The sequence below is a fragment of the Gadus morhua genome, chromosome 7 (genome assembly GCF_902167405.1).
Source record: "Gadus morhua chromosome 7, gadMor3.0, whole genome shotgun sequence".
In the NCBI taxonomy this organism is placed as follows: Eukaryota; Metazoa; Chordata; class Actinopteri; order Gadiformes; family Gadidae; genus Gadus; species Gadus morhua.
The window spans coordinates 15,335,818-15,358,319 of NC_044054.1; the positions used below are offsets into that span (position 1 = coordinate 15,335,818).

Consider the following 22,502-nt stretch of genomic DNA (forward strand, 5'->3'; position numbering starts at 1 on the left):
CTGGCAAATAGAATGATGAACAAGTTATGGTTGTAGTTTAAGAAAAAGCACCATTACTCCCTTCTTGGACAGAATCAAACTGCAGGAGTAAAACCAGATCACGTGGAACATAGCTGTTCTCCAACCATCAGCACAGGGACGCTTCAAGGTCACCGAAAGCATCAAAGGACGTAACATAAGAGCTCCCCCCCCCCCCCCCCCGACCACAACGGGCGCCTGGGTCCAGCCAAGGCCCCCCCCCCCCCCCCCCCCCCCAACAGGAGTAAGACGGCCCGGGTGGCCCCTGAGGGAGGAGCCTTGGTGGTAGGAGGTGCCAGTATTCAGGGCTCCTCATCCTAGGGTCAGGATGAAGGGTCAATCAGCTGGGGCTGGTTTCAGTTCGAGCTGAGGTTGGACCAACTTCAGACCAGCAGGACGTCACCTTCTCCCATGCCTTGAACTGAAAGGGCGCTCCACTCCCCCTCAGTGGGAGGTGCTAGTGAACACCAGCGTCCCCCTGTGGGGCTGAATCAGGCTTTATGGCACAATGCTCCAGAGGTCTGTCTGTGTCTGGCTGTTAGTCTGTCTGTCTGTGTCTGTCCGTCCGTCCTGGGCCGGTTGTCAAAGACCAGCATGGGCACCGTTGAGATTTTGTCTTCAGTCTGACCTCAGGCAGTACATGTCCAGGAAGGTCCTGAGAACCCTCCTCCAAACCTCCACGTCTCTATTCTAGTGAAACCAGAGGGGGTCAAAGGTTAGAACTCCCCCCCCCCCCCCATGAGAGCCCCCCCGCTGAGGCGTATCCTATGAAACACTTCCGAACCAACAGCAAAGAGCCAATGGGCAGCTAAAATACAAAAATATAGCAAGGACCTTTTTTTGCTTGTTTTTTTGTACTCTTTCTATTCAGTTTATCGTCTCCAATGCAAAGATAGTTTAGAAATGTGTCATGCTTCATAACGAATCAATTGTCATGGAAAAGAAAGTGGCAAATCACCAAAGATATAGGGCGTGACTATATACAGTGTTTCAAAAACACATTTCAACACAATTCAGTTAATATTCTGCTCATAAACAAAATCTCCATACAGAAATATAGTTAACACAAATACATAACATTTTGGTTATTGTCAGTGAAACTTTGACAAAACAAAGCAAAAACAAGACGGAAATCCAATATAGCTTATCCACTAGCGCTTGTCCTACTCAAACCCACCACAAACAAGCTAGTAGCAGGAGGACTCAGGAATGAAGCGTTACTTAGCAACAGGTCTACTTGTGAAGCCCACTAGGATGGTAGGAAGTTCATTAGTAAATAAGAAAACAATAAAAGAAAGTTAAAGAGTAGATTTATGCTCCTTTTCTGTACAGAATTGGACCCAAGCTAATTTCACAGTTCTACGAAGTTCCCTGCCCCCCCCACACGTGTTACATTCAATACGGCGTCAGGTAAGCTGTGCAAATCCTTACTTTTACTGGCTAGTCGCCATTTCGTTGCATGTGTCTTTGGTACAAAAACAATCAAAATATATAGTGTGCAAATCTTTTTTTTCTTTTGTAACTAAAATATCGTCTAATCTCTCCCGTTCCCAAAGACAAGAGTACCAAAAACCAAAGTCACCTTTTGCAGAGCCCTCCTATATACACAGACTCTGTGGCATCACACGTTGGTAGGTTCCTTTTCCATGTACATTCAGAACATATTTTTACAGCTGAACTACACAACCCCAACGCTATGTCCTCGGGTGACCTATGTTGCTCGTAGACCCGCCCACTCAACATCAAGTGGTTCTGATTGGCTGATCCTTCGGGAGCTTGGACCAATCATGTCTCTCGTTTTCTTTTTTTCATACTTTTTTTTTTATCCTCCCTACCTCTCCTTCTCATGCAAACGCACACGCACACATACGCATACACACACACACACACACACACACACACACACACACACACACACACACCCAACACACAAGGCACAATGAATAGAACTGGGATCAAACACCAGTATGAACCAGACACTGAGTCTAGTCACTTCTTACAACAAAAGGGGAAGTGGAGGGTTCCAGAAGAGATAACCGTTCACCTCTAGCGCCCCCTGGCTGTCTGCTCCTCAATGGCGATTCAAACCAGAGCTCCTAGCCATCAGAGCGGGCTCCTTTGCACCGTCGCTCCCATTTCTTTCTATTGAGAGGACGGCTCTTAAATGGTATGTGTCGGATTCTTGATGGGCTCTCTAAACGTAGAATAGCAGGGCTCCGTTGGTAACTTCATAATCATACATCGAAGCAGGTCATCTACATTACACATGCTCTAGCTTTGCTGCACTGGTTGTACAGACCGGGGCCCGTCGGGTGTTGACGCGGTTAAACACACGGCCGTCTCCAAGGTGAAACGTGGTTATGGTGACCTCAGCGGCCACCTTCCTAGACCCAGCCATGACCCAAAGAGCTGAGCCCTCACAGACCCAGACACAGCGTTACGCTAAACACCAGCCACCACAGATCAGCAATGTCCTTGGCTCCACACATCATCCCCGCAGGCTCGTCGATCGGTGGTGAGATGAGGACATGGTCCCTGGGACCCAGCTGCGGACAGCGAGGACAGAGGGTAGGCGTGCACGGCACATCCACACACACAAGGGAAGGGACGCGCTTGTGTGTGGTGTGTGTGTGTGTCTGTGTGTGTATGTGTGTTTGTGGGTTCTAGTGGGGAGGGGCATGCAGGAGGACATAGTTACAGTGACATAGTACGGTGGTAACTGGCCACTCCTATCCGTGGACCGGACCCCCGACGTCTAGCACTTGGAGGTGGGAACCCGCAGGCCCACCAGGCCCCCCGTGGGGTCCCCCTGTCCCGTGTTCTCCAAGATCTGGTTCACAAAGTCCGAGGTCTGCCCGGCCACGGGGGAGGACACTGCAAGGACCAGGAGAAGCGCATTATAGGCTTTACCCCAAAGAGACCACAGAAACAGAAACACACCGTCATCCACTGGGGCCTTCTCTGCTATCTGTAAAACTAACTCATCACGCTATTCATCTCACTTATTCATTTAGTGCTAATACATTTAAATTACTTTAAATTCCTCTGCTTTATATTTGAATCAATTAAAAAGATCTCTAGGTAAGATCCCAAAGCATTAGGGAGAGAGAGAGCAGGAGAGAGAGCAAGATTTTTAATCCAAACAACCCAAAGAACATCCCCTTCCTCTCTCCTCCCTCCCTCCCTCCCTCCCTCCCTCCCTCGCTCTCTGCTCCCCCCTCCGCCATCCCTCCCTCTCTGCTTCCCCCTCCCTCTCTGCTTCCTCCCTCCCTCTCTGCTCCCTCCCTCCCTCCCTCTCTGCTCCCTCCCTCCCTCTCTGCTCCCTCCCTCTCTGCTCCCTCCCTCCCTCTCTGCTCCCTCCCTCCCTCTCTGCTCCCTCCCTCTCTGCTCCCTCCCTCCCTCTCTGCTTCCCCCTCCCTCTCTGCTTCCCCCTCCCTCTCTGCTTCCTCCCTCCCTCTCTGCTCCCTCCCTCCCTCTCTGCTCCCTCCCTCTCTGCTCCCTCCCTCCCTCTCTGCTCCCTCCCTCCCTCTCTGCTCCCTCCCTCCCTCTCTGCTCCCTCCCTCTCTGCTTCCTCCCTCCCTCTCTGCTCCCTCCCTCTCTGCTCCCTCCCTCCCTCTCTGCTCCCTCCCTCCCTCTCTGCTCCCTCCCTCCCTCTCTGCTCCCTCCCTCTCTGCTTCCTCCCTCCCTCTCTGCTCCCTCCCTCTCTGCTCCCTCCCTCCCTCTCTGCTCCCTCCCTCCCTCTCTGCTTCCCCCTCCCTCTCTGCTTCCTCCATTCCTCCCTCCCCCCCTCCCTCTCTGCTCCATCCCTCCCTCTCTGCTTCCCCCTCCCTCTCTGCTTCCTCCCTTCCTCCCTCCCTCCCTCCTTCCCCCTCCCTCTCTGCTTCCTCCCTCCCTTTCTGCTTCCCCCTCCCTCTCTGCTTCCTCCCTCCCTTTCTGCTTCCCCCTCCCTCTCTGCTCCCTCCCTCCCTCTCTGCTCCCTCCCTCCCTCTCTGCTCCCTCCCTCCCTCTCTGCTTCCTCCCTGGTCCTTTTGAATTGTGTCCCTCAAATGACGGCTTAGAGCCAGCAACCTGCACTACACACCACCACCACGTCGTCCCCGGGGACTCACCAAGTGTCTCCTGGACCAGCCGGTCCAGGGTGTCGGCCATGTTGGTGGCCTGGGGGGAGCAGTCCTTCACGCGCGTCACAATCTCCTCCTTGATGGCGTTGATCACGAACAGCAGCCGGTCTACGGGTCACATGTCCAAACACGTAACATTACAAACTGCAGGCCAGGGCAACAGAACAAATGAGCCTCTTCGACCATGAGGAGCCCTTCTCCAGGCCAGTGAGGACCAGCAGCCCGGTGTCCCCTGTCAGATCAGAACCTCTGTGTCTCTCGGACCACGGGCATAAGGTGAAGGTGCTGTATGGTACTGGTGGATGACTTCCTACCCGTTTACTGCCAATCTGAATCCATCAAGCTCACTGCAATCTAGAAGTTATCAATATCGTAGTCTGCCCATCCTTTATCCCACGTTTCATTATTTAACTAAATGAGTGAATATCTATCCATATACACAGGTTACCACCTTTCTGGTAAGGTCAGTCACTCATTTAGGGATGATCTCTGTATATACTGAGCATGCAGTCAATTGCTGTAATACGGTGTTGGCGCTGCCATGGTAACGTACCGTACTCAGTGCTCAGCCCCCACAGCTTGACCTTATTAGCTTCATACTGGGCCTTCTTCTTCAGCCGGCATGCTCTGGATACACACAAGAACACAAAAACACACACACACACATGAGATATAAGATACACAGAGGAACGCACACATGCAGGAGATACACATAGGAGATGCAGACATGAACACACACACATGATAAACAGACAGGAACACACACAGGCGATACACACAGGAGATACAGACATGAACACACAAAGAAACGCGCGCGCACACACACACACACACACACACAGACATGCATGATATACACACATGAGATATATACATTAACACACGCAGGAACACACACACAGGAACACACAGGAACTCACACACAGGAACACACAAAGCACACAGGGCACTCGTTAGAGTGGAGCTGTGTTTCAGGAAAATGCGATAGAAGGAGATAACAATACATTCAGTATAGTGCACCCTCCCATCCATACAAACACATACAAATATACAAGTATGTGCATCAAATCTGACATTTTTACATAAAGGGGTGAATCAATTAAGTTCCTTCGAAATTCTGAAAAAACTGAAAGAAAGGGCTAATGTTATGTTACTATTGCAAATGGGGGATTAGGTACAATTTCTTGGTGATTTTTTTCTCTATTTTCTAACAAAATTAAAAACCCATAACCTGAACAGATCAAAAAACACAGCGTACAACGGTGACGCCAGCCTTGGACCAAAGCCCTACCTGGCTACCAGCTAGGGCTTGGCGTGTGGAGCCACGTACCTGGAGGCCAGCTTGTTCTTCTCCTTGCGGGAGCGGGGCCGGGCGGTGAGCGGCAGCTCGCTCACCGGGGTCAGGTCGCTGATCACCTTGTTCAGCTTGCGGAGCTCGGTGCCGATGGTCAGAAGCTTGCGGGGGTTGGGAGTCAGGTCTTCCACGTCGGTACGCCGAGACTTCTTCAGCTTGTACTTTCCTAGGAGGGCGGGAAAAAGCTTGACCTTAGCTTCCATCTCACCTCAGTAATGAGCCGCTGCGCTGCTCACGGCTTCCCAATGGATCTATGTCCCTGTGTATTCGATCGGAAAGATAACGTTTGGGCTGCACGATAAAACGGAAAAACTCATTCAAAATGGACGCCGAATAAAATGGCCCATTGAAAGCCTGCTTTATTCATGTAACAACTGCTACAGATGAACCAGGGGTCGGAGGCCGCCAGAGCAGAGCGTGGTGCCGGCGGTGAGGAGGACTCACCGTGCAGGGGCCCGTTTTTCTGGTACAGGTTGCTGGGCAGCGTGTGGCGGTCCCACTCGGACGGCTTCAGCATGCGCTCCTGCTTGGAGGGGGTGAGCTGCTCGCTGTACTCCCAGAAGTAGCGGCGTTTCCCTCGCTTGCGGCTGGACACGCCGGCCGTCAGGCCTTTGATGTCCTCCACCAGCTCCATGTCATAGCCTAGGGGAACAGAGGGGCGGGGGGGACTCGTTTAAAACTAGCCTGTCACAATCGACAGCACCACATGTCGCAGGGGGGGGAACAATTGGTGTTTGGTTCAGATTTGTTTGGTGCAGAACGTCTACCTGGAGTCAAAGAGATTCATGTCAGCTACCTGGTTCAGAGAAGGCGTCGCTCATGTCGTCATCCTTGTCGGCTTCGTAGTCGTCGTCCTCTTCCTCCTCCTCCTCCTCCTCTTCGTCATTCTCGGAAAGCTCATGCTCGCTGCCGAACCCCTCATCGTGGTCTTCATCGTCCAGCTCTAGCCCCTCTCCCTCCTCCTCTTCTTCTTCTTCTTCTTCTTCCTCCGCCGCCTCCCCGTCTTCCTCTTCCTCCTGCTCTTCACCCTCCTCCTCCTCCTCCTCTTCCTCCTCCTCCTCCTCCTCCTCCTCTTCCTCCTCCTCCTCCAGGGTGGGGGGGGCCCTGCCAGCCAGTCTGGCCTGGGTCAGGAACAGGGAGTAGTTGTGTTCCTCCTCCTTGCTCTTCTCGCTGCTCTCCTCGTCCATGGGGATGTCGGCGCCAACAAGGCCGACTCCCACGGCCCCCGGCCCCTGGGCGTGGCCCCCCTGGGCGTGGCTCTCCGGGGCCTCGGTCTGGGGGGCCGCGGCCGCAGACCTCCCCACCGTGGCGGCGGTCGGCTCCCTCCTCCCCGGCCCCTCCCTGCCTCCGCGGAGAGGAGCGCACGCCGCCGCCGCGCCCGCCGCCGGGCTGCTGCCTGACGTGGAGGCCATCTCCTCTGGAGGCTGGGAGAGGGGCAGGGGGACGTCCGACCCCTTGACCTCTGGGTACCGGTGGAGGACGTCCGTCTGTGGTTGGTGGCCGGCGCTCACGCGGACTTTAGCCTTCCGTACGAAGAGTGCACCGTGAGACGGCGGGGCCACCATCATGGCCTGATGGCTGGCCTTGGTCTTGAGCTGAGTGTGGACGTGGTCCTGGGTGAGCGTCAGGGGCCTCTGGGTCTTGGCCATGCTCTCCGTGCTGGAGGCCACCGGCCAGGTGGCCTTCTGGGAACCCTCAGGGAAATCGGGCAGCGGGCCCCCGAAAGCGCGAGACAGCGACAACGGAGGAGCCGGCGAGGGCCGCGTGGCGGGGGGCCCCGGGCCCGAGCTGAAGCCCGGAGGCCTCTTGTGACCAGAGGGCGGGGGCAACAGACACTGGGGCGGGGGGCCAGGCGGCAGCAGCTCGCCGGAGGGGTAGAGCACCTCGCCCACCGGCTGGGAGTCCTCACTGTTGAGCTGGGCGAGGGTGGGCGTGCGGCCGATCACCTCCTCGTCCTGGTAGGGGCTGGAGAAGTCGTCCAGACCCAGGAAGTCCACCTCTTTGGTGCCCCAGATGTCACAGCTAGCCAGCCGTGTGTATCTACCGGACAGAGACAGCATGAGGTTCCCCGCAGCACAAAACTGATCCAGATTGGCCTAAAAAACCTTTAGGGCAATTTGGAACTGTTCATTTTTGCAATAAAACAAAGAGATTTGTGTGTGCGTGCGTGTACCTGGTCAGGTCTTCCCAGTACGAGTCCCATTGCTCGAAGGCCGATCCGCTGCAGACCGCCTCGCACTCCCCTCCCATGCCACTCATGTGCTCTGTGCAGCCTTCGGCCAGCCCGGCCCCTCTGTCCCCGCGGGGGCTTTGGCGCGGGTCCATGTCGCGGTCCTGAGGAGAGCAGACGGCGTTTAGCTTACGGCGGCGCCACGTTGGAGTCAACCTCAGTTTGTCAGTGTGTTTACGGCCACAACACAAAGAAAGGATTTCATCATTCCTTTGTATCCGGATACGGATGTAGACTCCATGAATCCAAAGAACCGTGGATTAAACAAAGCAATGAATAAACTACTGAAGATGAGAGCTTTTTCACGGGAATTCTTGCCTTAGAATTATATCCTCAAAATCAAACATGAATAGTGCCCCAAATTAGTAAATAGCTATTGTAAAACCTGAAGTTCTGTGTTAATATTGTTAGGTACTACCTAAACAGGGATGAAACCACAGAAGAACATGAGCCAATCAGACTTACAGTATGCGTTAGGGCTGGGCGATTAATCAAATTTTGATCGCGATTTCGATTTTAGCGTCAAACGATCAAAAAATTTACATAATCAAGTTGTTGTTTTTTTACTTTTTTTTTTTTAATGATTCATAGAAAGGGCAGAACAGCTTGATACATATCTGTAAATCATTTAAGATTGGAGATTTTCTTTTTGACCATTTTTTGTATTTTTTAAAGGCGAAATTACAAAGTTCTGTAACAAAGTTTTTTTTGGGAGAGACATGCTGAATAAATACAACATGTGTACAAACAAAAAAATAATCGTGATTTCAATATTGACCAGAATAATTGTGATTATGATTTTTCCCATAATTGAGCAGCCCTAGTATGCGTGAACTCAGGTCACTGCCTGGGCATATGTTGAAATCATCTGGTGTTATTTCAGTTAGATTATTTTAGTGAATATAGAACCCTGCAGGCGAGAGCAGGAACAACACATTAGATCACAGGGAACCTTGCCCTGTGAGACACACTCCCAGCCACACACCCACATGGTGTAGGTGGTTCGTCTCCTACAGGAGAGCCCTATATGGCGCCAAGAGACACAACACGCAACAGGCTCCATACCAGGGGGAGAGGAAAGGGGTGATGATATTGATTGCAAAATGCAAAATGTGCAAAATGTGTTGGCACTTGGTAATGATTTGAAATGCATAATGCATGATGCCTGGTGTATTATAGAATATTTAAGTTACAACCAGCAAACCACTCTCCTCTCAACATCTGCTCCTTGAACCATTTCAATCCCAACCATCTAGTGTGCCTCTGTTTGTGGAGAGGGCGAGCTGAGAATCCAAACAGCCTGGAACAGCACCTCTAATGGTCAGCCCCATGTAACTGCAGGTATGGTTGTTTGTGGTGGAAGCTGACATGTGTTGCAATACAAAGATCTGATTAGAAAACACAAAATAAAATAAATGATGTGATTCGAGATGTGGCTTTTTGGTTAAGATGTCCCGTGAAGATCGGGCATGGAAATTGTGGTCAGATGATACTCTTAAGTATACGAGTTTTCACTTGACAGAGGCTAGCCTAGCGCTTGGTTTGGTCCTCCAAGGTCTCCCACTACGTGTCTACGTGCGTGTGTACTCACCAGTTCATACATGAAGTCGGGGTCAGAGCTGCTGCTGAGCAGGTCAGTACTGGTCAGGGCTTGGTCAGCAAATGAATAGTTCTCGAATGCGTCCCCAAAGGGTGGCTCCATCCCACTGATGCTAGGCTGCAAACACAATGGAAATAAACTGGCTGAGAAATGCAACAGAGATGCTTCACAAAGAGACTAAAGACTACCTGCACTCCTAAGACACGTTAGTAATATCTAGAAAGATTTACTATATATTTGTTAATAACACATTAACTCATAACTTTAAAATCAATTAATGTTCCATGTATTGAATATACCTTGTTAACAGGCATTCGTCACTTTTGACTGACTTAGTAGCTACTTCCCATCGCAATTATTCCCCAGAGCAAACGGAAAATCGGAACTCGTCCCCCCCACCCAGAAAGTACCTGAGGCATCGCCAGACTCAGCCGGATATGTTCCCGGGGGGGAGGGGGCAACCTCTGGGCCTCGTCTCCAGTCCCAACGGTGTGAGGATGGACGTGGGCAACAGGGGGCCTGGGTGCTGGGGGTGGGGTGGGGTGGGGGGTGGGGGGGGTGGGGTAGCCACAGAGATCTGCAGTCTCTGCAGCCTGCGGGCCTGGGAACGGGATGTGGCTGCTGGGGGTCCGCTGGGCTGTTCTGCTGGACGGGGGTCTCGCTGTGCTTCGGTCTGGGGTGGACAACATGGAAACAAGGATGTGAAGCAGATAATATGAAGCCTGGGAACATGGTTGTAGATTCAAAAACGGCATACTGCGTTTTTCAATGCAGTTTTACAATCATTCATGGTTGCTGCCAAGGGACCACGTGTATCTGGGCAAAACAATGGATGCTGCTTCATTCTTTGGAAGACAACATAAAGATGGTCTCCATTGTTTACTGTTTAATGTGGACCTACAAAACAACTCAACCTCTGCATGCTCAAACACTTCTTTTCAAACAACACTGTGACGTTTATAACACCTCTTGATATAACGTCTGTCTTAGAGTTTGAGGTCTACTCTCCTGCAACGAGCAAAATGCAAGAGTTGCTTGTGTACATACATAACAAACAATACCGCCGCGCTTTCAACAAGTGACTCATTTTGTTTCTCTAGATAAATTGCCTTGTGTCTGCTCTGTACAGTAGACTGACATTTCAGCATAACAGGAAGTCCAAGTCAGCTCCTTCTCATCTCTCCTCAGTCCTTCTCTTTCATCAGCCCAATGACGACAGCCCCCGCCATCTCCTGCCCTCTTCCGTCCTCTGTTTCAACAGCCCTCCTCAGAACGTACAGAGCTCTAAGGCTGGCCACTCACCTCTTCAGAACGTACAGAGCTCTAAGGCTGGCCTCTCACCTCCTCAGTGTGTACAGAGCTCGAAGGCTGGCCTCTCAACTCCTCAGAGTTCTAAGGCTGGCCTCTCACCTCCTCAGAGCTCTAAGGCTGGCCTCTCACCTCATTAGAGTGTACAGACCTCTAAGGCTGGCCTCTCACCTCCTCAGTCTATAGAGCTCTAAGGCTGGCCTCTTACCTCCTCAGAGAGTACAGAGCTCTAAGGCTGGCCTCACCTCCTCAGAGCTCTAAGGCTGGCCTCTCACCTCCTCAGTGTATAGAGCACTAAGGCTGGCCTCTCACCTCCTCAGTGTATAGAGCTCTAAGGCTGGCCTCTCACCTCCTCAGTGTATAGAGCTCTAAGGCTGGTCTCTCACCTCCTCAGAGTGTACAGAGCTCTAAGGCCGGCCTCTCACCTCCTCAGAGCGTACAGAGCACTAAGGCCGGCCTCTTCCCTGCCTCTTCCCTCCTTATATTGTACAGAGCTTCAACGCTGGCCTCTCAACTCCTCAGAGCTCCAAGGCTGGCCTCTCACCTCCTCAGAGCTCTAAAGCCGGCCTCTTCACTGTGCCACAATGCATCAGTACAGGGAAAGTGGCCCAGCTTTCTGATGAAATTATAGAATAGAAACAATAAATGAAACATCATCATCACACAATATTTGTATTGTTAAATGTGTCCAAATAATCTGGCTCATGTATTCGTGTCTCTATTCCTAGCCTTAATAAACAAAGACTGGTTAACGGGGCTCCTCTAAAGTAGAAAGAACGACTTCCATTTAGAAAATGCTACAGCCCAACATGCCCTTTCCATACAGAATATGACAGCACCATTTCCTCTCTGAACACATCCAGTGTGTTTCATTTCTTAATGGTTGATAATACTAGTACAAACCACATGCTCACTTGTATTGGATAAGATACGATATACATGGATGTGTATACTAAGCTAAAAAGGCTACATGAGACTAGCTGAATGGGAAGCTGGTTCATAAGGACAGCCGTGGGGCAGTGCCTGGGAAGTTGGCTGTGCTGGTACAATGGCCCATTGATGCCCATGGGCATGTAGACTTAAAGTTATTAAACGTAACCCCCGGGCCTGGGCACTACCAGATGACCAAGTGTTCTGCTGTAAGCCTCTGCAAACACAGATACAGTCAGACACACTAGACTAACATGAACAAAACCTTGAGGACAGAAGAATTGCCTCATTTCCTGCATCACGCTACATTTGATAGTTAGGGGAAGTTTTCTTCACCGAGAATCTCTGTTATGGCGTGCGCACGCACACACACACACACACACACACACACACACACACACACACACACACACACACACACACACACACACACACACACACACACACACACACACACACACACACACACACACACACACACACACAAAACTGAAAGCGTCAACACTCAATAGTCATTGAGAATAAATACATAGTCTCAACACATAAATAAATTCTTGTACTTTCAATACTGAATATACGCAACTTATTGAGCATCAACTGCAAATAGAATTATTGGCAAATGCTACTAAAAGTTAAAACGTTGTATATATCCAACCGTAAGACTTTCTATATATATCCCCCCCTATGTTCAATTTATTGTATACACATTGCTACAAAAGTGACAGCAAGAGAAAGGATCAGTACCAATCAAATATGCTATTGCTTAAGATAAAAATGACAATTGCATACCGCTAATCCTCTGTTGGTGGGTGTTGCAGAAAAATCGATATTTGGTTAAGATGAAATATCAACTAGTTTAACGACCCCTAGTTATGAGGTAATAATGTATTTGTTGTCATTGTTCAGCCCTGGTGCAGAGTCTATAACATACAGTGCAGTCTGCAAGTCTCTTAAGAATGCATGCGAAGATGAGATTGGCCCTCGCTTTATAGAGTCTAGATCTTGGTGGCTAATATATGCATCGTAGCTCTATCCAGTCCTGACCATACCAGCATTTCTTGCACATTTAGGCTTATAAGCTTCTCAAATAAATAATAATAATAAATAATGAGAGCACAACAAGACTATGTCATACAGAAAAAAAAAAATTAAGTAAGCAATATCCTGAACTAATGCATGTCATATTTTAGGTAGTTTACAATGTACGTGTCGTTCGAATTACCTTTTAAATCTAATAAACAAACACAAAATCATTTGTTAAACTGCTTAAAACATGTCACCTAAAAAGACACCAACCTCTATCCAGGCAACACTAGCAAAGCCTTGCCACCAGTCTACCGTCATGATACAGTCTTTGCAAAACAAAACAAATCCTCAAACTAGCTTTACTGCGCCAACACCCACCAAAATCCTTCACAGGATTGGTCAAATAAAGCTCAAGTTCCGCCCCCGAGCCTTTACGTATGGCCCTGCAATGCTTTCACTCTAATCGCTGCTTCACGATAAACACAACCCGTTTCAAGCTAGGTTGAGAAGGAGACAGAAGATAAACAATTCGGAGGCCTGTTTGGCCTAGATAGCGTCTACTAGTCCCAAAAACATATACTAACATCAACTAACGTCTACTAACCCCTGAACATGGTAATGCTCGATTAGTCTGATGCTTTATCGTTATTCGACACACACGAATAAACAAAGCCAATCTCGGAACAGCATTAATCTAATAAACTACGCAGCATCAAACAGACAAGCAAACCAAAACAAACATTCACAACAAACCAGAACGTTAACGTACGGGTGAATTAATAAAACGTTAAGACCGCGAGAACGAGATGTTCTGTACGGAGCCTCGGTCACATGGAACATTCTCGCTCACGAGCTCCTCCATCAGGTCCGGGGGGGGCGTGGACCGTAGTCTCGAGCTTCTCTAGCGGTCCTGGGGGGGCGTGGACCGTGGTGGTCTCGAGCTGCTCTAACGGTCCGGGGAGGGGTGGGGGGGAGCGTGAATCGTGGTTTCGAGCGGCCTGGGACACTGAAGGATGTAATGTTCAGGCGGTCAACACCAGCTTTATAACGAGGTAGCGCGTTAATTAGTGAAGACCAGCTTCAGGACAAAGTGTCCTGTTCAGTAACATGGACCTTTCGGTCCAACTCAGTACAGGTGGACCTCCTGGTATCTGGGGACATGAACCTCCACACTGTCACCATCTGATGAAGACAGTGACAGGGTGTTCTGACAGCTTGTTGGACGGAGAGCTGCTGAATTAACCCTAACTGTGCTTTAAAAACATTAGTAGAAAAACGACCACAAACCCCCGCTATAATAACTTCGCTATTCTTCCGCCTTCTACATGTAATGTTTAATATTCGGGGTCCTGCTTCATCCCCGTCCTCTCCTTCCTTTTCGTCCTCAGCTCAACTCTGGCCTCCGTCCGCCCCCTTCATCGAGCAGGTCCGACTTGAGCCTAGCCTGCGAGCTAACGCTCCGCTGCACCGTGTCCCCGACCCATCGCTCACGTTCCGCCCGGTAAAGTTTTTAGATCCGGTCCCTCGGACCGCTTACCCACTGAAGAAGAGCGAAGGGGGGGTCTAGTCCGGAGCGGGACCTCGTGCAGGGTCCTGTTTGTTGACGTGCAGGCGGTCTTCAATGGAGTCCACGCGCAGAGCTCGGGTTTGTTTTGTTTTTCTTCTTCCTGACGGGTTCCTGGAAGGCGCGTGACTGCTGGGTCACGAGGTGCACCGTCGGCCTATCACAGCCAATCTCCACTGTTATGTTCAAAATATTGCATGCATATTTCAATATATTCCCACTGGTGTGTGTTTTAAGATTTCAATATGAGCTCATCCTCTGCCATCGATAAATAATCATTTGCCGAGAGTTAAAATAGAAAAAAAATTACTGATGACTTAAAACTAAAACATGTAATGCAGTGTATTGATCATGCATTACCCTATTTCATTATTCTACAGTATTATAATATATTATCTTATATTGTAACAACCTGATAAGGGGACCAAAGCAAAACAATGCAAAACAATTTGATTTAAATATAAATTAATAAATTATTATATATGGAAATGTGTGGTTTTGATGTTAAAAAACACGTTTATATTTTTTTAGGATTATATAAAAAAAGATCCCACAGCAATAACCTTAAGGTATTAAACTTCATAATACATTATTCCCGAATGGTCTGTTTCATAATACTACAGTACATAATGTTTCTATCATGTTATATTTCATAATACCATGATGTGAACCCTTAGCTGTCAATCAAAGCAGGAGGTAAGTCTTAATGCCTATAATGTCTACACTATTACACCAAGGGAAGGTTACTAATAAATAAATACTTGTTTCTTCGTGTTTTCTCAACACAAAATTGCAATGCAACATTACAACGGACATAGTTTCAGAAAAATAATGAACGTCAAAACCTTTATGTGTCCATCCAACTGTCTATCAATATGTTGGGGACGTTGGTTCACTACTATATTGAGTAGTTTTCAATGTAAACAACCTTTTTATTGCATTATTGAGTGTCATTTCAAAGTTGGTTAAACGTGTAATAAACCTTGATTTATTAAAACATAACAAGAAGCAAGGGGAACATAATCCTATCGCAACTAGGTGGAGGTCGAAGAACACTCCAGGATACTTCCTGTTCAAACAGTCCCTACTACTATCTCGATGTACGGACCCTAACTCGACGGTCTCTTGTTGTTGGAACAGGTCCCGTCCCCGTGGTTACATACATCAGCAGGGTCTCCGGCTCGTGCGTCTCAGGGGGGGCAGAGAGGAGCACATGGGCGGGGGAAGAGACCTGGACCCCCGACGCGAACGGGAGGCGGAGGAAGCCTCCAGGCCTGGCACCGCTCTAGCAGGACGGGCCAGAGGCCGGCGCTGTCTCTTCGTTCGGGATTACCGTCGTCTCTGGGGGCCAAGTCTATACGGGTCAAAGGCAAACATCCAGCCAGCGGCAGGGACCAGGGACCAGGGTTAGTGAGGAGGGGGTAGGACGGCCCTCGGGGTCTGGGGCCGGTCAAGGACATATGTTGGTCATTAACTTGTCATGGTATTTAGCAGAGACTTTCATCCCTATTGAGATATAGCTTGAGGCCCTTTGGGAGCATAAAGAGGTTAGTTTAAAAGCTCATGCTAACATACAGCTTGAATATGGACGTTGGAGTTGAAGTGTGTAGTCTGGTGGTGAGTATGTGGTGATCTGTAGGGATAAGCATTGTGTGGTTCTCCTTAGAAGGGACAGGGACAAGCAGGTACACTAGATGTTACATCTGTTGGGATCTCGGCTGAGCAGCAGTAAGAGTCTGGGAGGATTACGTTGCTTCATTCTTCTCACGTCGCTGATCCTGTCAGGAACCGAGTATTACTGGATAAGAAGATATTAAATAGCATGCAGACATAATTTGTTTTCTCCCATGACCACGTCCCCCCAATTTGATATTGCAAATACGTAACATGCCACAAAAGACTGAAGAAAAGGTATTCATGTTTATATTAGCTTTATTAAATAATGTGACAGCCTCCATAATCCAATGTTGTTTTACAAATGAACCATAACGCTGTGATTTGCTACATGGATTGAACTGGGTTGCGTCATATAGAGAAGTGGTGATATAATTGAGAACCTATTTTTATCCATCTTTAAAATAGTTTCACAAACCGAGATGTTATCAGTGATTTACATTGCATGTTTTTGTCCACTTGTTTGGGGTTTTGGCTTTGAGACCCATGCCTCACAGGTACAAAGCCTGTGTGATATATTTATGTTGGACACATTATTCTGTTGGCTAATACCTTTCTCTTAATGACACATCATATTGTAAAACCAATTCTTCCTACAGCCACACAACATGTACAAAAGAGTTTTTCCCACAGCAAAATAAAGCAAAGCTGAATGTCTCTTCACATGCCCAGAGTTGAGTAGCTCCCCAGGTCTTCCCTTTTCAAGATATTGATCAAGATGCTAACAGGGTTTCAAGATGAGTTGCTGTTTGAACAACATGACTTGAACCAGACAAGAGCAGCAACAACAGCGGTGTCTGAGCGGGCGGCAGTCCGTTCCTCAGCTGACAGACCAGTGGTCACTTCAGCAAGATGCAGCTTTAACAGTAGCTGCTGTGTGGTAGCCAACATGTGGCCTCGAATCGGAGTACATTAGAGATATGAAACACTGTAAGCAACAGGGTGTTGACACTGTTGTTCCGAATTAGTCTCTAATGATGGATAACGGACCCACTTCAGCCTTTAAATAGTGCTGAGTCACACTGCTATGAAACACAATAGGAAATGACACACATTTCCTTGTTGCCAGATAAATAAATCAGCTAAGGTTGGGGTTCATAGAGTGGTAGCAAGTAGTGATTTACATAGAACCAGTAGCTAGCTCAGATATTGCAATATTAATTAATAGCATAAAGGAATGAGATTATTTTTAAAAAGCAAGGATACAAATAAATAAAAAATGTCTCGATTGTCAGTGGTTGTAAATTATTGTACAATTACCATCACAATTAGGGCATTTAGCAGACGCTTTTATCCAAAGCAACTTACATCGGTTAATACAAACATTGACACACCGATGGCAGTCAACCATGCAAGGCGACAGCCAGCTCGTCAGGAGCAGTTAGGGTTAAGTGCTTGCTCAGGGACACATCAACACTCAACTAGGAGGAGCAGGGGATCGAACTAGCAACCTTTCTGTTACAAGACAAATGCTCTACCTCCTGAGCTAAGCCTGAGCTAAACGAAAAGCTGAAGCTTGTGTCATAATGTATTCCACTAGAGGGATGATTCGTCTTCTTTAAACATGGTTCTTCACAGTCATCATGGTGCTTATGTATTTGAGTAAATGAGGTATTCCTCTGTGGTTTCATCGCCAACAGGAAGACCACTGGTGCTTACCAAATAATATGCAAATACCTTAACTGCATCACTTCTAGATATCTATGCTTTGCCAGTGAAGTTCACTTAGATATTGTTTCGTATTTTTTTATGGAATTGAAGGTAATGAACTGATCTAGTCAGATCACACACATGCCATTCTATTTCGTATATCCTATAATACTGAAACAAATACAAGCAATTATCAAGTAAAAACTTTAATAATACAAATAATAAATAAGAAAGCATTAATAGCAACCAATATAAAAAAAGCTAGGCTAGGCAAAGTTAAACTAAGCTACACAGATCTACATTCAGCGGCAGAATAGGTGACAGTTCTGCTGCATAGACAACTGCTCTGTTACGCCTGATGTTCAATGAAGAGGGGCCCCCAGTCCCACCCCCGCTCCAGAGGGGCCTACGGTCCCCTGGAAAATCGGTCTGCCCTCTCAATGCAAACACATAAATACTAATAATAAAGGCTGAGGAAGTTGAACAAAGCAGTGGACGCTACAGGGCTCTGACCCACACTCTGGAGGTCTTTGTTATGCAGCACCGCATAACTGACCAGACATTGGATGAGCTCCACAGGAAGCCTCCCTTAGTGGTCTCAGAGGACCTTTAATGGCCTCACATCCGAAGCACAGAGTCCCACAGTCAGACACTCCGTAACATATCTCTCTCTCACCTCCACCGCCCTCTCGGTGAGTCCTGGACGGGGCACCCCAGGAGACGTCCCCCAGGGCTCAGCCGTCCGCGGGCCTCCATCACAACTCCGTCTTGATCTTGTGCATCAGGTCTTTCTGATCCACCATGTCCGCCTGCCTGTTCCAGCGGTGGTAGGCCAGCAGCGCGATGTTCTTGGCCGCCACCGAGCTCATCTCCATGGCGCTGCCGGCCCACTCGATGCCGTTGAGGTAGTAGAGGTTGGGGTGCAGCTCCACGGGGGGCAGGCCCTGGCCACTGCTGTACTCGGGGTAGGCCAGCCACTCCGTCAGCTGCACTGAGTAATAGGACCTGGGGGGCGGGGACAGGGTCTGAGGTCAGGGTAAGGGTGGAGGTTGCTTTATCGTTTGATTATGGTTGTTCGTTCTATTCCTAATTTATTATTTTGTAGAAGTTGTCGGTTTATCTTTTCGCGGTTTCGTGTTTGTTGGTTTATCGTAGTGTGGTTGTTTATCCTGTCCCTAATGTATTCTCAGTGTTGGTTGGTTTATGGTCGTGTGGTTGTTCATCCTGTCCCTAATGTATTCTGTGTTGGTTGGTTTATGGTCGTGTGGTTGTTCATCCTGTCCCTAATGTATTCTCAGTGTTGGTTGGTTTATGGTCGTGTGGTTGTTCATCCTATCCCTAATGTTTTCTCAGTGTTGGTTGGTTTATGGTCGTGTGGTTGTTCATCCTCCTGTCCCTAATGTTTTCTCAGTGTTGGTTGGTTTATGGTCGTGTGGTGGTTCATCCTAGTCCTGAGGTGAGGTCCTCTTTAAGACCAGTACCCTGTCTGCCGTCTCTAGTCTCTCTATGAAGCGGGGGTCCCTGCCGTGCAGAGTGTGTGCCCACCTGAAGAGGGTCTTGAGCTGGGCCTTGCTGAGCGGTCGCGGCGAGAACACCTTGTACACGCCCGCCTCCTGGGGCTGCTTGCGGCGGAAGCCTGCGGAGATGTTGACGGGACACACGCTGGCGGCGCTGTTGAAGAATAGCTCGGGGGCGTCCATGGTCAGCACGCTGGCAAAGGGGAACAGGCGGGGGTCTGGGAAGCCGAAGAAGGAGGTGTTGAGGTAGCCGTGGACCACGGTGGCCACCGTGTGCTGGTAGGCGCCGGGCAGCGGCGCCAGCGGCGGGGAGAAGCCGTGGAAGCGGACGCCCGAGTCCGCGCCATCTTGGAGCGGCGTCGCCAAGACGACGACGTCGTATGCCGCCTCGGAGTGGGTCTCTCCGTCGGTGGTGAAGCCCAGCTGGAACTGCACCGTCTCTCCTTCAGGGCGGCAGAGAGGAACACAAGCCTATGAAACCACCTTGTTCCCCACTGGGGGGGGGGGGGGGTCAGGATGTAGTAGGAACCAGGGTACCTGTGTGGAGCGGGGAGATGCTGGTGACCTGGGCCTGCAGCAGGTTAGCGTTAGCCAGCTTCAGGAGGCCGGAGCACACCAGCTTGTTACCGCCCTCCACCGCCCACAGGTTGGTCTGGGCGCCGGCCAGCGACACGGCACCTGAAAACACACACACACACACACACACACACACACACACACACACACACACACACACACACACACACACACACACACACACACACACACACACACACACACACACACACACACACACACACACACACACCTTCTTAATAATCATATCAAAAATAATGATACGTTTTATTGATCAAATAAATTTAACGTTTTGTCGTGGACCATCACAGGGAGCATATCAGTCCATTTAAATAATAAAGGAGAAACACTTAATACTGAAAGCTCGTCAAGCTCATCCTTGACAAGAACACTTCTGCAACACACTCTAACCCAACCCTCTCCGCTCCTCACCTACAAACGCCGGGATGCTGACGTTCTGGTTGTAGTTGACCCTCATGATGGGTGCAATGATTTCATCGATGAAGCGCTGGGACACTCCCAGCTCCACCAGCGAATCAGAGAGCGGCCTCTGCGTCATGTTGATGAAGCCACTTCCACCCAGAGAGGCCAGCAGCTCCTCCACTGAGCTGAAGGCATAGCCATGCGCCTGGTACTTGTAGATCCTACAACAAACACACACACGCACACATGAGCACCTCCCCCTTATCCTGAAGGTACCCACGGTGGGTCTGTGATGGAGAACACCACCCACCTCATGAACTTCTCCATGATCTCCTCCACCCACATCTGCAGGCGGAGGAAGCTGATCCCGTAGCGCCACCAGAGGCCGAACAGGTCCAGCAGGTACCAGTCGGTCTCCTCCAGCACCACCGCGTCCCCGTCGAACACCGCCGTCTTGCCCGCCACGCTGCGCCGGTACTTCAGACCTGAGATTGGGGGAATTCACCGTACACAGAACTATAAATCACAGCTTAACATGAGCACTGGGCCCGTTTGAATGAACACCTCACTACTCTGAAGAGCCAGTGAACAACAAAGCTTGATTGAAACATGGTCATATGTCTTATTATAAGATCGTCAACAAAGTCATCTTTGCCATTGTATAGCTTTATTAAAATAAGTTATTACGAGAAAACAGGAGCAACATCCCGTGTGTTTGTTAGTCTCTGGTCGTTACTATAGAGAAACACGCCCCTCCTAACAAGAACCAAAACCAAATGTTTAATTTTATTTCATGTGCTCGAACACACCTATTACTACCAAAGTCGTTTGTGCACCATACTCACGTATGTTTCCTTATGAATAACGCACTGGTGCTTTGTTGAAACACTCAAACAAACCTTTAAAAAACATTACCATCGTGTACTCCATGGCAACACATTCGTCAGTACTTACAATGACATTGAAAAGAAGTTCAAAGGGCCGATAGAGTTGGTCGCTTCGCAGAAGGGACCCCTGAGGCTTAGCGGGCTAGGTCCTACAGGCCCCTGGTAGGGCAGGGGCCACAGGGCCAGTATGAGGACAGGTCAACACTCAGAGAATCATGGTTACTAAAGGAAGCTTTTCACACACTCTCTGTGTATGGTTCCTTCAGAGTGTTGTGGAAACATTTCATATTTGCTTATGGAAAGTTAGCTCCACCACTTCTGTTGTGGAAGAAACAGATTAGCCAAATCCTATGCCGGCCAACAGGATATTTATCTCCACTCCCTCTCAGGATCCTTTCTATCATTGCTGCATCTGTGAACGTAGCGCAAAAACCCACCTAGCTGCTTCACAAAGTCCTGCATGTGGAGATTGAGGGAGTGAATGATGGAGCCTCCGGATTCGTAGTCATTGTGATTGACAGTGACTGTGGCAAGTCGACCCCCAACCTCCTCCTTCTCGAACACATCAATCTGGACCTCTGGTCCGAAATGCTGCCGTAGGAAGTGGGCTGTCGCGGTACCACCGATCCCCGCACCTACAACGGCTGTTAAGGAGGAGTCCAATGATTAAGTGAGTTGTTATTATCTCATTCAGGATGCATTGAAAATTGGAGGCAGTGAAGAAGGCAGAGTATCCGAGGTATTATTAAATACAAGTATTCCGATACTATTTTGCATTGTGATTAATGAATAGGCATTAAGGAAACTAAAAAACGTTTACTTATGAAATATGTAACAACTTTTTGAGACTATAGCTAGCTACTGAATACCCCTGGCTGGTAGATTTGGTACTGAGTGTACCTCCTTAGTTTCTCAATGTATGTCTACATGCCTGCAATGAATAAAGCAAACAAATCAAATCCAAATAAAGACCAATCATTTAATCATTAAACAAATCATCCCATAGGGATGGATCCCTGGTTGATCGTTACTCTCCTCGCAGGTGGATCATGCTCATCAACAGCAGACATGGCCCCCAGGACGCCGGGCCTGAGGACGGACAGTCGGTCGGACTTGCCTATTTTGGAAGGTTGAGCTCCATCAAGCTGAGCCGACCCCGTGTCGCAGAACCAGGACGGCGACAGCAGGAGCAGCATGGAGAGGAGCATCACACGGCGGGGCATGGCCGGACGAGGAGGAGAACCAAACCAGGCCAGGACCACGTTCAGCGATAGTCTAGGCTAGACTTACTCCATGGTCCACTTGTATAATTGTTAATCGCTTAATCGTTCTTTAAAACCTTATCAAAATGTGTGAGTATATTATGGTGTTTAAAAGATGGATGTCGAAGATGGATAGATGGACACGATGATGATGCGAAGTACCACATGTCCGGCAACATCCACACGTGACGTAATACCGATCCCTGGTCAGCCAATAGAAGATTAGAAGCATTAGACGCAGGTCGGGGATCGGGTGTTCCGGGGTGCGGTCGGGTTTATAGAGTGGAGAAAAGGCCGTCCTCTGGTGGCTCTCCTCATATTGGATACTTAATGTTAATGAGTGTTCTTCATGGCAGTAATTA

At 49.0% G+C, this 22,502-nt stretch overlaps 2 protein-coding genes and 1 long non-coding RNA gene across 5 annotated transcripts; 1 reads left to right on the forward strand and 2 right to left on the reverse strand.

Moving 5' to 3' along the window:
- Nucleotides 1-713: 713 nt before the first annotated feature.
- On the reverse strand, nucleotides 714-14,249 carry crebrf (creb3 regulatory factor). 3 transcript variants are annotated; one of them, XM_030360669.1, is made up of 10 exons: nucleotides 14,125-14,249; nucleotides 9,734-9,996; nucleotides 9,315-9,440; nucleotides 7,667-7,827; nucleotides 6,290-7,533; nucleotides 5,938-6,135; nucleotides 5,470-5,659; nucleotides 4,693-4,766; nucleotides 4,128-4,247; nucleotides 714-2,892 (listed from the first exon to the last, which is right to left on the reverse strand). In XM_030360669.1, the coding sequence occupies exons 2-10, from the start codon at nucleotides 9,740-9,742 to the stop codon at nucleotides 2,774-2,776; spliced, it is 2,241 nt and encodes a 746-aa protein (XP_030216529.1). In that variant the 5' UTR covers nucleotides 9,743-9,996; nucleotides 14,125-14,249; the 3' UTR covers nucleotides 714-2,773. The 3 variants fall into 3 exon arrangements, with proteins under 3 accessions (XP_030216529.1, XP_030216527.1, XP_030216528.1); XM_030360667.1 differs by having other exon boundaries at nucleotides 714-2,922; XM_030360668.1 differs by having other exon boundaries at nucleotides 714-2,922; nucleotides 14,129-14,239.
- On the forward strand, nucleotides 13,526-16,483 carry LOC115546879 (uncharacterized). The gene is made up of 2 exons (XR_003977296.1): nucleotides 13,526-14,232; nucleotides 15,292-16,483. It is a non-coding gene; the product is annotated as an uncharacterized LOC115546879 (long non-coding RNA).
- On the reverse strand, nucleotides 16,066-22,349 carry pcyox1l (prenylcysteine oxidase 1 like). Its single transcript, XM_030360670.1, has 7 exons — nucleotides 21,996-22,349; nucleotides 21,316-21,522; nucleotides 20,302-20,476; nucleotides 20,001-20,212; nucleotides 19,530-19,670; nucleotides 19,021-19,435; nucleotides 16,066-18,480 (listed from the first exon to the last, which is right to left on the reverse strand). The coding sequence occupies exons 1-7, from the start codon at nucleotides 22,099-22,101 to the stop codon at nucleotides 18,231-18,233; spliced, it is 1,506 nt and encodes a 501-aa protein (XP_030216530.1). The 5' UTR covers nucleotides 22,102-22,349; the 3' UTR covers nucleotides 16,066-18,230.
- Nucleotides 22,350-22,502: the final 153 nt, after the last annotated feature.